Source organism: Heptranchias perlo, chromosome 6, assembly GCF_035084215.1.
Source record: "Heptranchias perlo isolate sHepPer1 chromosome 6, sHepPer1.hap1, whole genome shotgun sequence".
In the NCBI taxonomy this organism is placed as follows: Eukaryota; Metazoa; Chordata; class Chondrichthyes; order Hexanchiformes; family Hexanchidae; genus Heptranchias; species Heptranchias perlo.
In genome coordinates this window covers 68,149,483-68,165,333 of record NC_090330.1, presented here as the reverse complement: position 1 = coordinate 68,165,333, position 15,851 = coordinate 68,149,483, and the positions used below count along the sequence as shown (strand labels likewise).

Here is a 15,851-nt window from a genome sequence, read left to right as displayed (position 1 = left end):
TCCCCCTTTTTGCTGGTGGGGTTACGTGTAGCGTGACATGAACCCAAGATCCCGATTGAGGCCGTCCTCATGGGTGCGGAACTTGGCTATCAACTTCTGCTCGACGATTTTGCGTTGTCGTATGTCTCGAAGGCCGCCTTGGAGAACGCTTACCCGAAGATCGGTGGCTGAATGTCCTTGACTGCTAAAGTGTTCCCCGACTGGGAGGGAACCCTCCTGTCTGGTGATTGTTGCGCGGTGTCCGTTCATCCATTGTCGCAGTGTCTGCATGGTCTCGCCAATGTACCATGCTCCGGGGCATCCATGCAGACACTGCGACAACGGATGAACGGACACCGCGCAACAATCGCCAGACAGCAGGGTTCCCTCCCAGTCGGGGAACACTTTAGCAGTCAAGGACATTCAGCCACCGATCTTCGGGTAAGCGTTCTCCAAGGCGGCCTTCGAGACACACGACAACGCAAAATCGTCGAGCAGAAGTTGATAGCCAAGTTCCGCACCCATGAGGACGGCCTCAACCGGGATCTTGGGTTCATGTCACGCTACACGTAACCCCACCAGCAAAAAGGGGGGAAAAAATTATGTTTTTTAATATTCTCTCTCTCTCTCTCTCTCTGCCATTTTGGGTTTCTTTCTGCCTGTCTGTGTAATTGACACAATGTATATCCAGTGTACTGGGACGTGCTGTTCTCCGTGACTGGCCTGTTTGAATAACAACGACACCTTTTGATTGGTGTGATGCTGTCCCAGCATAGTATAAGATATGCGATTTGAGAACCTTTTCACTCATTCATCTGACGAAGGGGATAATCTCCGAAAGCTTGTGATTTTAAAATAAATTTGTTGGACTATAACCTGGTGTTGTAAGATTCCTTACATTTAACCTGGATGAGGTAGCCAAGATCTATCCGTGTCTGTGGAACTATACTCCAGTGAGGAGTCATTACCTTCAGGGGAGGAGAGGAGGAGTGAAAATTGGCTGTGAAATTTGGCAAGAAAAATAATAAAGAAATAATGAAAAGATACACTGATGAAGTGGACATTTCAATATAGCACGTTGCATTTGAGTGGAGCGAACAGCGGTCACTTGGGTAAAACATTTCTAGGGTCATGCAAACTCGTATTCATTGTTGTCCATCTTATGTGGTATCGTGACATGAGATGCATCTGAAATACATTCTATTTAATAACAAATTCAGCAAAATTGTTTGAGAAGTCAGTGAAATATTAATGACGGTAAGATTTCCTTGCAACAGTGAAAACTCTGACACGGGTTCAGTGTGAGTGCAAAGCTGAAACCGCTGATTACCGACACTAAACTTGAAGTGTAAATTGCGTGTTAAGCAGTTCAAAATAAAATGCTGTAAAACTCTCTCCTCCGGGGAGTCTCACTCCACTTTGCTCCAGTGTCAGGTTCGGTTCAGATACTGGATTCAGGGCAGCATTTACAGTATAACTGCAGCATTAGTGCAAAGCAAAACCGTTTCATGCTGGTGCTACAGTTGCAGTGTCGGTGTAATAAGTGCTTTTCAATAAACACTGTTGCAAAAACTAACAATCTTGACGCTATACAAACTTTTAAACTGATTTATTTACAATTTAATGCCACTTTACTGTCATATGTAACCTGTTTTACTCCTGCTAATGACAATCAATTTACTTTAGTGAAAGCATTCGATTCCCGCTCACACTCGCTCTGTGTCTTATCTTTGCAGACTGTCTACAAAGCTTGGCTGTGTTCCCAGTATTTTGAGGCCACACAGTTTCACTGTAGTTCCAGAATTCCTTGCAAGCAATACTGTTTGGAGGTCCAGACCAGGTGTCCGTTTGTTTTACCAGACAATGAGGATCTTGCCTATGGTGGATTGCCAAGTTTCCTCTGTACAGGTGAGTTATGTAAAATGAAGCATAACATTTAATGAACAAGTACTACTAAACATTTGTCTTTAATGCTAGCACACGATGCAATTAGAAATATTTATTCTATATATATAATGCGGAGCATGTATTGAAATGTGTGTGCAGATTGCCTGACTTCCTATCAGTCGGTTACTAATATGATTTCCACAGGAGTCTAACACTGACGTCAGCATGTCATTGTCAGGAGAAAGTCATCAGTTGTTGGTGTTAGGGCATTAGCTGCAGTGCCACACTGTGATCGGATATTTCATTGAAGGGAGGGGAGTGGAGTTGAGAGTATGAAAATCTCACATCGTCCTTCTACTTGCTTCCAGCTGATTTCAAAGGATGGGGGCTGGGGGAGGGGTGGGGTGGGGTGGTGTTTGGCAATCACAGCATTATCTGTGACCCGGGCTGCTTTGCTCTGCAAGCTGACAAGGCCACACATTAGTAAGTGGCGCTTGGAATGAAAGTGGGCCATAAACACAAAAGCATCAGACTGAATCTGCCTGAATGCGGGAGGGAAAGTTGAAGGAGAAAATGAAAAGGAAGAAAGTACTGTTTTTAGTGAGAGAGCAAAAATAAATGTTAACAGCTTTACTCTTTCAGGAATGAAGAGTTATTTGTGTGCAACAATTTATGGTTTGTGAAGTGATATTCTGCAAACATATGGTGGTGAAGACCACTATTTATATGCTAGCAGTATCAGGGTCTTGGCTGATTAGATTGAGTCGAGATGATGAATGCAGTAAATTATTATTCTACCCTATTTACCTGTAATTGGCAATTAGTCAACAACAAATTTGTTGATCTTCGTTGACAGATTCCAAAACAACAACAGTCATGAATTTCCTGGAAACATGAAGCCAGGAGTCCAGAGAACTAAATATGGCACAAAACAATCTACACTTTTGATGATGTATCGAACTCATGTAAAGCCAAGCAGCCACTTTAATCAACAAATCTGGTTGACTGATTTAATGATTCATTTTCAAGGTGATCTGCTAGATTCCTCAAACATAATGACTTAACTAACGAATGAGCCGCACTCTGCCCTTTTCATTACACTGCACTGAATTAGCCAACACTAAAAAGGAAGTAGTCGATTTACTAGATGAAAGGAACTTGTTTGCTATCCTGTGATTTCAGGTAAATAGAACCAGTAAAAAGAAAATACGAGACTCAAGCATTATAGATATTGAGAGAATAGTCCTCAAAAGTAGGAGGTAAGAATCTGTGACTTTAAAATGTTGATCCTGTAGTTTTCCCACCTCAGGGTCTCCCTGTATTCCAGGGGATCCTTTTCCTCATTCGAGCGCCTCAGTCTTTTCCACCCTTAGCATCTTTCATTTAAAAGTAATTTCATCTACCACCATTCAAAGTGTCATCGTGACATCCTTGCCAACACCTCCTCCCTTTTCATAGTTTCATACTAGGTACAGTACAGGAGGAGGCCATTCGGCCCATTGTGCCTGTGCCGGCTCTTTGATGGAGCTATCCAATTAGTCCCATCCCCCTGCTCTTTCCCCATAGCTCAGTAATTTTTTCCCTTCAAGTATTTATCCAATTCCCTTTTGAAAGTTTCTATTGAACCTGCTTCCACCACCCTTTCAGGAAGCGCATTCCAGATCATTACAACTCACTGCATAAAAAAAGTTTCCTCATGTCGCCTCTGGCTCTTTTGCCAATCACATTAAGTCTGTATCCTCTGATTACCGACCCTTCTACCACTGGAAACAATTTCTCCTTATTTACTCTATCAAAACCATTCATGATTCTGAACACCTCTATCAAATCTCCCTTTAAGTTCTCCGTTCTAAGGAGAACTACCCCAGCTTCTCCAATCTCTCCACACAACTCAACAAGTCCCTCATCCCTGGCATCCTTCTAGTAAATCTCTTTCTGCACCCTCAGTAAGGACTTGACATCCATCCTCAAGTGTGGTGTCCAGAAATGAACACAATACTCCAGCTGAGGCCTAATTAGTGTTTTATAAAGGTTTAGCATGACTTTATTGCTTTTGTACTCTATGCCTCTATTAATAAAGCCCAGGATCCCATATGCTTTTTTAAACAGCCTTCTCAGCTTGTCCTGCCACCTTCAAAGATTTGTCCATGTGCACCTCCAGGTCTCTCTGTTCCTACACCCCCTTTAAAATTGTACCATTTAGTTTATATTGCCTCTCCTCATTCTTCCTAACAAAATGCATCACTTCAAACTTCTCTGTGTTAAATTTCATCTGACATGTGTCTGCCCATTTCACCAGTCTGTCTATGTCCTCCTGAAGTCTGTTACTATCCTCCACATTGTTTACTACATTTCCGAGTTTCATGTCACCTGCAAACTTTGAAATTATACCCTCTATACCCAAGTCCAGGTCATTAATATATATCAAAAAGAGCAGTGGTCCTAATACTAACCCCTGGGGAACACCACAGTATACTTCCCTCAAGTCTGAAAAACAACCATTCACCACTACTCTCTGCTTTCTGTCCCTTAGCCAATTTTGCTAACAAGTCTATTATGTTGTACTTTATCAAATGCCTTTTGAAAGTCCATATACACATCAACCTCACTACCCTCATCAACCCTCTCCGTTACTTCATCAAAGAATTCAATCAAGTTAGTCAAACACGAATTTCCTTTAACAAATCCGTGTTGACTTTCATTTATTAGCCCATACTTTTCCAAGTTCCAGTTAATTTTGTCCCAGATTATTGTCTCTAAAAGTTTCCTGACCACCGACATTAGGCTGACTGGCCTGTAGTTGCTGGGTTTATCCATCTCCCCTTTTTTGAACAGGGGTGTAACATTTGCAACCCTCCAGTCCTCCGGCACCATCCCCATATCTAAGGAGGACTGGAAGATTGTGGCCAGTGCCTCTGCAATTTCCACCCTTACTTCCCTCAGTAACCTAGGATGCATCCCATCTGGACCGGGTGACTTTTATACTTTGAGTTCTGTCAATCTTTTAATTGCCCTCTTTATCTATTTTTATCCTATCTAATATCACTACTACCTCCTCCTTTACTGCTACATGAGCAGCATCCTCTTTAGTGAAAATGGATGCGAAGTATTCGTTTTGTACCTCAGCCATGCCCTCTGCCTCCACAAATAGATCTCCTTTTTTGTCCCTAATCGGTCCCACGCTTCCTATGACTATTTATATGTTTATAAAAGACTTTTGGATTCCCTTTTATTAGCCACTAATCTATTCTCATAGTCTCTCTTTGCTCCTCTTATTCCCTTTTCAGGTCTCCGCTGTACTTTCTGTATTCAGCCTGGTTCTCAATTGTATTATGAAACTTACATTCATCATAAGCCTCCTTTTTCTCTTTCATTTTAATCTCTATATCTTTAGTCATCCAGAGAGCTCTAGCTTTGGATGCCCTTCCTTTCCCCCTCATAGGAATGTGTCTACTCTGTACCCGAACCAACACCTCCTTGAAGGCCTCCCGTTGTTCAATTACTGTTTTGCCCACCAATTCTTGATTCCAATCCATCTGGGCAAGATCTCTTTTTAACTCACTAAAATTTGCCCTCTTCCAATTAAGCATTTTCACATTTGATTGTTCCTGGTCCTTTTCTATAACTATTTTAAACCCAATGATATTATGATCACTGTTGCCCAAATGCTCCCCCACTGAAACATGCTCCACCTGCCCCACTTCATTCCCCAGCACTGTTTCCCTCCTGGTTGGGCTGGAAACTTACTGTTCCAGAAAGTTCTCTTGAATACATTTCAGGAATTCTTTGCCCTTTATACTGTTACTGTCCCAGTCTATATTGGGATAATTGAAGTCCCCCATTACCACTATTCTATAGTTCTTGCATATTTCTATAATTTGTCTGCAAATTTGCTTCTCTAGCTCCTTCCCATTATTTGGTGGCCTATAGTATGCACCCAGTAGTGTAAAAACTCCTCTATTGTTCCTTAATTCTAACCAGATAGATTCTGTCTTTGACCTCTCAACTACATCATCCCTTTCCAATGCTATAATAGTTTCTTTGATTAATACTGCCACCCACCCTCCCCTTTCTTTCTTTCCCTATCCTCTGTTATTGCCACTATATCATAGTCCCATGTGGCGACTTGGGCCTGCGGCTCACCAACCTTATTTACCACGTTACATGCACTTACGCACATGCACTCCAATCTCATCTTAGACTCTAATCTTAACTTAGACTGCCTTGCATTTGCCCCCTATCTGATCCCTCCTATCTGAACTATTATCGAGCAGCTAGTCATCATCAGTGGCTTCAACCTCTGCCTTAATACCCCTCTATCCTTTTCCTCTGGCTTCCCTGTCCGCCCTTAATCTCACTCTTCACATCAACTCCCATACCTACACCTATGGCCATCTCCTCAACCTTGCCATCTCATGTGACCCCATCACTAAAAGGTGTCGATTACTTCCATGTCTCATATGCCATCCGCTTATCCCTACTATCCATGTAGCCCCGCCTACCTCCAACCCTTTCCCTGGAAAAAAAGCTGTCCATGAGCTCCCTCACCACTTCACTCTTCAACTATCAATTCTCCTTCCTCTAGCCACCCACCCATCACAACATCACCACCCAGGCTTTCCTGCTAAATAGCTCCCTCACTTTGGCCTTTGATGCCTTCACCCCACAAGTCACACACCATCTCCTAATCATCATTCTCCCCAGTACAGTTCCACCTCCGCCTATAGCCTTGAGTAAACCGGGCACATGACCATTCTTGTCAGTCACTGTGAAATCTGGCTGGACAATATCAAGAAATACGGTATTTCTCTCTCCAAGACCAAATCTTGCTACCACTCCAGGATCATCCTGGAAGGCAGGAACAATCTGCTGTGCCTTTTCTCTATGGCAAACTATCTCCTTCCATCCTAACCTTTAACACCAAATGCAAGGAGTCCATTCCCCCTGCCCTATCCAAGCTCATCTCTTCGATAAGACCTGTATCCTGCCTTCTTGATTCTAGCTCCACCCAACTCCTGAAGACTGAACTATCTTTCCTGGCCCCCGTGCTCGCTGGCATTGTTATTGGCTCATTCAATTCAGGCACTGTCACTCCCCCATTAAAAATTGGCATTATCACACCCTTTTCAAAAGGCCAATCCCTGATTCATCTATCTTCTCTGACTACTGCACCATCTCTAACTTCCCCTTGTTATCTAAGGTCCTTGAATGTGTCATTGCACCCCAGCTGTACGATCACCTTTCCCACAATTCCATGTTCAAATCCCTTCATTCCAGTTCCTGCCCTGTGCACAGCACCAAAACCATTCTAGACAACATCTTCAATTATATTAACTGACACATTGTTCTTCTTTGTCCTCACTGATCGATCTATACTGTTCAATGCCATTCTTCCACCACAGGCCTCTCCTCCGTGGGAGTGCCACGACCACCTGTCCCAATGGAGCCAATGCATCTCCAGCAATGACTTCTCCACTCCATCCAGCACGGTTACCTCAGGAGTCCTCCAAGGACTCCTGTTGCTCATCTACATGTTCACCCTCTGACATCTTCACATCGTTCACCTGACGAAGGGGGAGGCCTCCGAAAGCTTGTGAATTTAAAATAAAATTGCTGGACTATAACTTGGTGTTGTAAAATTGTTTACAATTGTCAACCCCAGTCCATCACCGGCATCTCCACATCATCTTCTGTAGACACAGGGTCAGCACGTTGTCGCTGACAACAGGCCAATTATGTCTCCACCAGTGGTGGCTGAGCTATAGAAACTGATTAAATGAATGGATGGAAAATCAAGAGCTGTTGGTCTGCAATTGCTGATCAAGCATAGAATTTTTTTCTAATTTAACATTGGGAAGACTGAAGCTATTGCTTCTAACACCACCAAAAACCCTGCACCTTTGCCATCAACACCATTCTCCTTCCTAGCTGTTTGCTTATGGTGAACCAGACAGCATGCACCCTCAGTGTTCTATTTGACCCAGGGCTGATCTTCAAACCTCGTATCCTGTTCACTACAAAGTTTGCTTACTTTCACCCCCTCAACATTTGTCTACAGGCAGAGGCTGAGCTTCCTGAACCTCTCTGAGGAGCAGTGTCTACGGAGGCTCAGACTGAGTTGCCAGATGGTCACAGACATCTGCATGTTCCTTCACGTAGAGCGGCTCCTGGCTGGGCCTGGTGGCCATGCATTGCCCGTCGCACTCAAAGTAACCACTGCCCTCAATTTCTTCTCCTTCAGATCCTTCCAGGGCGCCACCAGTGACATCACCAGGCTCTCTCAGTCGTCTGCATATAAGTGTATGCGACAGGCCACGGATGGCTTGTTTGCCAGGGCATCCGACTATGTCAACTTCCCCTGTGACGATATCAGCCAGATTGAGAGGGCAGTGGGTTTCAACTCTCTCGCTGTCTTCCCACGGGTACAGGGCGCAATTGATTGCACACATGTAGCAATCCGAGGACCTGCACATGAGCCAGGAATGTTCATCAGCCGATAGGGCTATCACTCCATCAATGCACAGCTGGTTTGCGACCACCAGAAGAGGTTTCTGCAGGTGTGTGCCAGATTCCCTGGTAGCTGCCATGATTCCTTCATTTTGCGTGATGCAACATCCCAGCCATCTTCCACGCACAAGACAGATTTAAGGGTTGGCTACTTGGAAACAAGGGACCCCCTGCAGACTGGCTCATGACACTTGTGAGAAACCCCACCAACGAGGCACAGCAACGGTACAACGACAGTCACATCACCACCAGGGCTGTTATTGAACAAGCCACAGGAATGCTGAAGATGGGCTTCAGGTGCCTGGATAGATCTGGGGGATCCCTTCAGTATTCACCAGCGAGGGTGTGCAGAATAATAGTCGTTTGTTGCGTCCTGCACAACGTCGCTCAGCTGAGAGGGTTACAGGTGGAGGAGCTCCCATGCACTCGTGAAGCATCCTCACCTGCTGGCGAAACCAAAGAAGATGAGGAGGAGGAAGAGGATAAAGATGGGGGACCCATAGCCAGAGCAGTGGCACACATGGCTGCTCGTGATGCCAAGGAGTCGCTCATATCCAACAGGTTCTCATAAGGATATCTGCAAATTGAAGATAGTGAACTATTCAGACTGCCTGGAACAACCACCACCACCAACACCAGTACCCGCCCCCCCACCCCCGCCTGCACAAGACAGTCCTACAACCACACATACACCCATTGTAAATGCACCCAATGGGTGGCATGAAGTCTTGGCATTCAGGATGAAGCACATGAAAGAGCGCTTTTGCAAAAGGGACTGAAAATGGACAAGACGTGGCAGTGGTGGTGAGAATTATAACATTTAATGTGCATGTGAGAAAAAACAAATATAAATGAAAAACATGACATTGTGTCAGACCCTTGTGCAAACCCTTGGTGATTACAAAACCTTCGCCTTCCTCTTCCTACCCCTTCTACGTGGTGCATCCCCTGTGGCTTCAGCAGAGGTAGTGGCAGGTTGCTCAGATAACTGCCCTGACTGTTAAGATGCTCTTGGCCTATGGATCTCCGGGTTTTGGAGCCCATGAGGGCCCCGCCAAAAACTGCTCCACCTGCACCTGTGCAGAGACAGACTTGACCATCGGGAGAGGAGGCAGCATTGCGGGTACTGGTTGAGGGGGAGGCAACGGGTGAGACGTGGGAGCGCATTGAGTGGAGTCCCCACTTCCATATCCCTTTTTGCCATCATTCCTTTCCTGGGCCAGGGCCACATCACTCCCACCACTCTGCTGGACATCAGCTTGGAGCAGATCTGTGATATGTTCTAAGGTCACAGCTAAAGTATCTGTCTGCCTGTTTAAGGCGGCAGACATGTTGGCATCCAGAGTCCGCACGGCCGTTGTCATGGCCTGCATGGACTCATTTGTGAGCCTGCTTGAAGATCAATGGAGGCTACCATTCTCTCCAACGCAAACATTCCCACACTTACCTGTGCCACCATTCCACTAATGCTGGAGATGGACTCTTCCATCCCCTCCGCTAGTGTGGAGAGTGTGTGTGGCACGTTTTCCAGTGCCTCGCAAAGGTGGAGCTGTACCTCTATCATTCTCATTGTCAATGATGGCCACCGGGGTTCAGCATCTGTGTTCAGCTGAGCAGAGGCTGGAGAGGAGTGTGCCCCCTGACGCGGACTCTCCACAGTTGCCCCTGCCACCTGTGTCTGCTCTTGCTCACTTGCTAGTGGTGAATTACCAGGTGACAACCCAACTAACCTAACAAAACTGCCTAACAGGACCCACCGAAGTGCCAGTATCTGCACTGGTGCATGGCTGGATATGATGTGATAGTACACCCTCAGAGGAATGGAGCTCCACTGAGGAATCGCCCTCTTCCATGGCAAGTGCCTCCTCACCAATCCTTGAAGGCCCTGGAAGAGTACATAAAGCAATATTAACAACCATCGAGAAGTTAGTTCACAATGAGGATACTGAGGTGTGCAACAGGTCAATCATTGATAACATCAATTCATGATGTGCATGAAGGATGTTAAAGTTCTGTCACCAGCCATTTGTGGGTTGCCAGTCTCGCCATCTCCAACGGCCAGGCATTCAACCGTGTGGCTGACGTCCAAGGCCTCCTCCTCTGCCTCTGCCAGGGGCATTATTTATGGTGGGCCCCCCCTCCAGTTCCACTCCTCTCCCGTGCATTTTGTGCTCTATTCTACAAGGGGAGAAAGAACAGACGTGTGAGTGAGTGCAGGTGACATAGTCACCAATGGATGCATTGCTTTGGGTGAGGCTGCTAATGAAAGAGATGCATCAGAGGATGAGTATCAGACAGATTCATCACATTGCATTAGGATTGGGGTGAGTGGGAGTCATGGGTTCACAAATGGAGAGGTGAAGAAGTACACAGAAAGTAAAGGTAAGTTAATAATGAGACTGAAGTGGGTGTGAGGAGTGATGTGATGGAGTAGGCTTGGCAAGACAGAATGAGGGGGATGGAGGGGGGCGCAGGTAATATATACCACAGGATGTAGGTGAATCAGTAAAGGTACTCACTTTTTCTGACTTGGTTAGGTCATTAAAGTGCTTCCTGCATTGTAACCATGACCTTGCCGTGGTGCTCCTGCTGCTCACCTCCTCTGCTGTCTCCAGCCAGGCCTTCTTAGTGGCAGAGGCAGGGCGCTTCCTCTGATCAGTAGGGTACAGTATGTCCCTCCTGCTCCTCACACCGGCCAGTAGCAACTCAAAAGAAGAGTCGTGAAGGCGGGATGCTGCTTTACTGCTTTGGTGCTCCATCTCTGAACATTCCTCCTTTTTCCCTCAAAATCTATGCTTGCAAATACTCCAGTTCCCAGCACATCATTTGGGTGCACAGTATATTCGCTGCGTAGCTTGGAGATACGAAACCCAGAAGTTACTTTAAGGGTCTTCAATTGAATCGCAATCGCTCGAGCCAACACACGGAAAATCTTCCCAGGTTTCCCACACAACCAATCACCACCACCCCCCCCGCCCCCACCACCACTTGCTGAGTTCCTCCTGCCATGTTAAAATTATGCCCATGGAGATAGAAGGGAGGAAACGCTTACAAAAAAGACTGAGACAGAAATACTGAGGCAAAGACTTGGACAGAAGATACAGACACCACAGTGAGAAATGCAATGGCCATTCAGTTGAGAGGCAGAGGGAGAGCCACGCAGGAAGTATTAGAGTGAGAAGGAAGCAGGGATACAGGTCCTAGAAATAGGAAATGGTCGCATTTTGGCATTAGTGCAGCAATGGGCCCATCAGGAACCTCTACCACCACTCCCAGCAGATTTTTTAGGGTCAGCTGTTGCCTACCAATGGCAGATGCCCACACCACTAGGGCTGAATCTAGGCCATAGCGAACATGCCAGATATAAATAAATAGTGTTTTCTTTATCCAATGCGGGTAGATAGATAAATAAATTTGCTCTCCTCACCACCTACTACGATTATATAAATAAATAAATTTGTACATTTCTCACAGGATGAAGTAATTCTTTAAAGAATATATTAAATAGTCACTCTGTGTCATCAGTTTACGGTCCAGATTTTTACAGTAAAGACCAAGAAATATAAAACTTAAGAAAATATTAAATTAATTCACATCCTTGTTTCTTTACCAAATACCTCTGTAGCAGAAAGGTTCTGCTTAAATAAACTTGTTTGAATTTAGAACTTTTAATCAGAACCTCACTCCAAACTTGAATAATAGTACAGTCCCTTTGGAATTTTTTTTGATAATTGCTTTGCATTATCTCTCTCCTGAGCTCATGAAAGCTCAGGATAGATGCATTTCAGATTGACTTCAATGAACTGATAGTCAGGAGAGATGTAAAACGGGCTGCCGATTCGCTATCGGCTGATTTACATTATCGCACAAAGTTAAAATTATTTCCCTAATTTCTCCTTTCCTGGCTTAGCATCCAGTTTTCCTTACACCTGTTTACAAAGCACCTTGGATTGTTTCTTTATGTTAAATAAGCTTTATTAAAGCAATTTGCTATTGAATCACTTTTGCATTATCATTGGTGCACAGGTTAACAGAAGCAGCATTATTTGAATCAGATTGATGAAATGGAATATGTGTCAAGTTATTGCTTGGAATTTTTTTCTTATATTATTTTCAGTCCCCAGTGGGACAATGTTTTGAACCAGATAGCTTGACAAAAGCAAGTTCCTCGCTTATGCCTCTGTGGAGGTGATTGTTAATGGTAGCAGATCAGTGAGGAGAACTTTGATAAACACATCTCGCATATTGCTGTACATTGTCTTGGGCTAGTGAAACTCAAGTTGTAATTATAGATTTAACTGTGTCAAAATTGCCTTGTTTTCAAGCAGCTTACTGACTGAATTGTAAAACAGTTGGAATTAGTTCAATTGTTTTCTAGAAGAATAAACACCCTTTGTAGTTCCATGATTGGTGGATGCTACCCGAGTAAGCATTCAATGTTTGACTATCATAAAATCTCCTTCTTCAAGATCAAACAGTCTAGGGCTTGTCTTATTTCAAATATCAGTAAAACTGACTTTGGCTGCCACTGCAAACAATAATGTGTATCTGCATGACAGATGACATGGACAGAACATGTAATCATTTCTTTACATTCATTGATTTTTGCAATGCTTGATCTCTTCTTTCCTGGCATTACCTCTGAAGTCTGTATATTGGGACCTTTCGAAAGATCTTGAGTTCACTTGATCATTTGTACAGTTAAATTGCATGCACACAGAAAGTAAATCTAAAAGTATGACGTACAAGCTAGCAGCACTTCCTTTGTTTTTTCCCCAGGTATATAGTACTGCAAGAAACCTTGTTAATATTCAAACATTTAATTGTTTGATTTCTTTATCACACAGGGCTGCCCAACAATCATCCGACCAATGCTGAGCCACAGTGCTGTGATGTCAGATGGGAGTCCTGTAATTCAGTTTCAAATAAACAATCCAAAGGGACGAGAGAAACAACCAATCCAACGTGTCACAGGTCATCGCTTGCTTCATCAGCGGCATCAAGACTGTGTAACACTAGACTCAAGCTGTGCGTCCTGGTACTCATTCTGTTACATACCGTAGTGACAGTCTCTGCAACACAGAATAGTACTGGATTGGGCTTTGGAGGGCTTGCTACTTGGGAAGATAACTCAACCAATGATGAGTAAGGACCTGTGCTGTCGTTTGATTTGCACACTACAGGCCCACTGATCCAAGGACTACAGTCATATCTGATAGAAAGTGGGTGCGTTAGCCTCCAAATCGCATCTTCTGGGTAACTGAAAAAAGGGTGTGAGCCAGACTCACATCAACAAAGACACAACACAGCCTTTTACTGATTGAAAGACTGTGCAACACAAGACTGATTTCTCATGTCATTTTATACACTGTGTTTTAATGTTTAGACTTTGCTTTTTGCACTAGTTACTACAGACTTTTAGTTTCCTGGAACAGTTTCTCAACACTAAATGAGTCATTACATTGTCTGTATTTCTAGTCATAGCGTGCCTCCATCCAGTAGTTTTTCTCCTGTTACATCCTGTAGGTTTACAGTAAGGCAAAAAATCTGCTATAGCGCCATGGCACAGCAGGATATTAACTGTCCTTTCTCCCCATGGAAAAGTTCTTTGTTGCCAATTTATGTGAAGCAGACACAATTTGGCCTGCTCCAGTCAATATTAAGTAAGAGGAGCATACAAACACATACCAATGCTCCGTGTGATACACAACTGCCTCTGCCACTGTTGCACAAACCAGCTGAATGAAAAAAAATAAGCCAAGGGACATGTGGCTTCCTCCTAAATCTATCAAGCAGAATGATAAGTGCTTTCCTCAGCTGTGGGAAGGTGGTATTGAACAGTTAACAGTTTATTGAACTTTAAGAGACTATTTAGCCCCAGTTCCCATTTCAAATTAATCCAGTCCTTTCTCCTTGGCCAGTTGAGCAACCTTATAGTATAAATCAAACCGCTCAGTATGTGAAGCATTTAATTGCATAAACTTCATATAAGGTGCCAGCTGGATTTTTTTTTTACTGTCGTATGATAAACAATTCCCACGTTAGAAGTTAACTATAAATTGGACCTCTTTCGACCATTTTACTGCAATTGAAGACAGAATGGTGTGGACTCCAATAGGCAGCTGATCAAGACACTATAAGGCTATATGATGTTTTGAACATCAAAATTCAAAAAACTAGTAACTCTTCATTGCATGTTGAGTTCACAAATTTAGTCGCTACAAGCAGTAAGCCTGGGCAGCCAAACAGTTATCCTGCACATACAGTAGTCTAATTTCTACAAATTTTTGTTTCACATAGTCATTGTCAATTAACAACAATATAAAATGCATATTACACATTCTTTAAGAAGGTCAGTTATAAATTGAGACAAAATATAAGCAGCTAATTGATTTGATTTTATGATCAGCTCAATAGGTAGTTATGTTTAAAGGCTGCAGGATTTTCATTACTTCAAACCTCCCTTCCAAGAGGCACCACTTAACAAACAACGACTGACTATGGTTAGAGGGATAGTCAACAGTGTCTTCTGATCCACCAGGCAACTGCTTTATAAAGTGTATGAGTAATTCATCATCATACTCTATGAGGTATATGATCAAGGCTAATTCTGTGCAAGAGACCATATACAAGAGTCAGTCTTCAGCATCACGAGTGAGATTAGAACTCCTTGTTGTGATAATGTATCCTGTTCAAAATGTGTCTTTGCTTGCCTCAAGCAATTAGATTTTGGGCTTTTACAAATGAACTTCTACAATTTAATGTTATCATTGCCAAGAAAATTGGCTTGGACTATAGGTTTCAGCTCAGTTCTCATCTAATTCAATTTCTTGGTTCTGATCACTCAATTTAAACTATTTTGTTTGTCACTGACTAATCTTGGAACAGGATATCTTTAGGGCTAATGGATGACAGGCTCTTTATCATCCCTTTATCTTCAACCCTTGCAGTCACTGGCTATGTAATTGTATTGCACTGCTGACACTGAAACACTAGAGAGGAGTGATCTTTATATCTTCCCAGTCTTTCAAATGGGTGCAAAGTCATAGATAAATGAGCATGTTACCTAATTGATTGCTGTCAGCAATGCAAACAGAAGGAATTAGACCAATGCGAGTAAGTCAGCATTCCTCCTGTTCTTGGAGATTTACTAAAATGCTTTTTGTTTTATTTAAGTGTTCCCTTTTCTTGCTATAAATACCAATGATGATGGCAGTCTATTTCTCTTTGTTTCATATTCAACCCTTTTCTTTTAAAGCATCGTTTATACGTAATGTTTCCCCACAGTTTGCATAGCGACATTAAACATTGCGCATGAGAAAAAGCCCGTTGTGGCCACTTGCCGTTGTAATTATTTACCACCCTGTGTACATGAGCAGAACAAGGAAAGGAAATCGAGTATAAATGTACACGGTGAAAATGAAATAGTGCACTGAGAGTGCGGCCAGTGATAAAATGTTATTCTAGAGTTACCTACT

At 43.5% G+C, this 15,851-nt stretch overlaps 1 protein-coding gene across 1 annotated transcript in view; it reads left to right on the top strand.

The window, feature by feature from the left end:
- Positions 1-15,651, top strand: part of LOC137323058 (NALCN channel auxiliary factor 1) — an 855,562-nt gene extending 839,911 nt beyond the window's left edge. Inside the window, exons 2-3 of the mRNA XM_067986455.1 lie at positions 1,716-1,887; positions 13,221-15,651. Coding sequence (XP_067842556.1) covers positions 1,716-1,887; positions 13,221-13,522 — 474 coding nt within the window. The 3' untranslated portion in view covers positions 13,523-15,651. The remainder of the gene's footprint in view (positions 1-1,715; positions 1,888-13,220) is intronic.
- Positions 15,652-15,851: the final 200 nt, after the last annotated feature.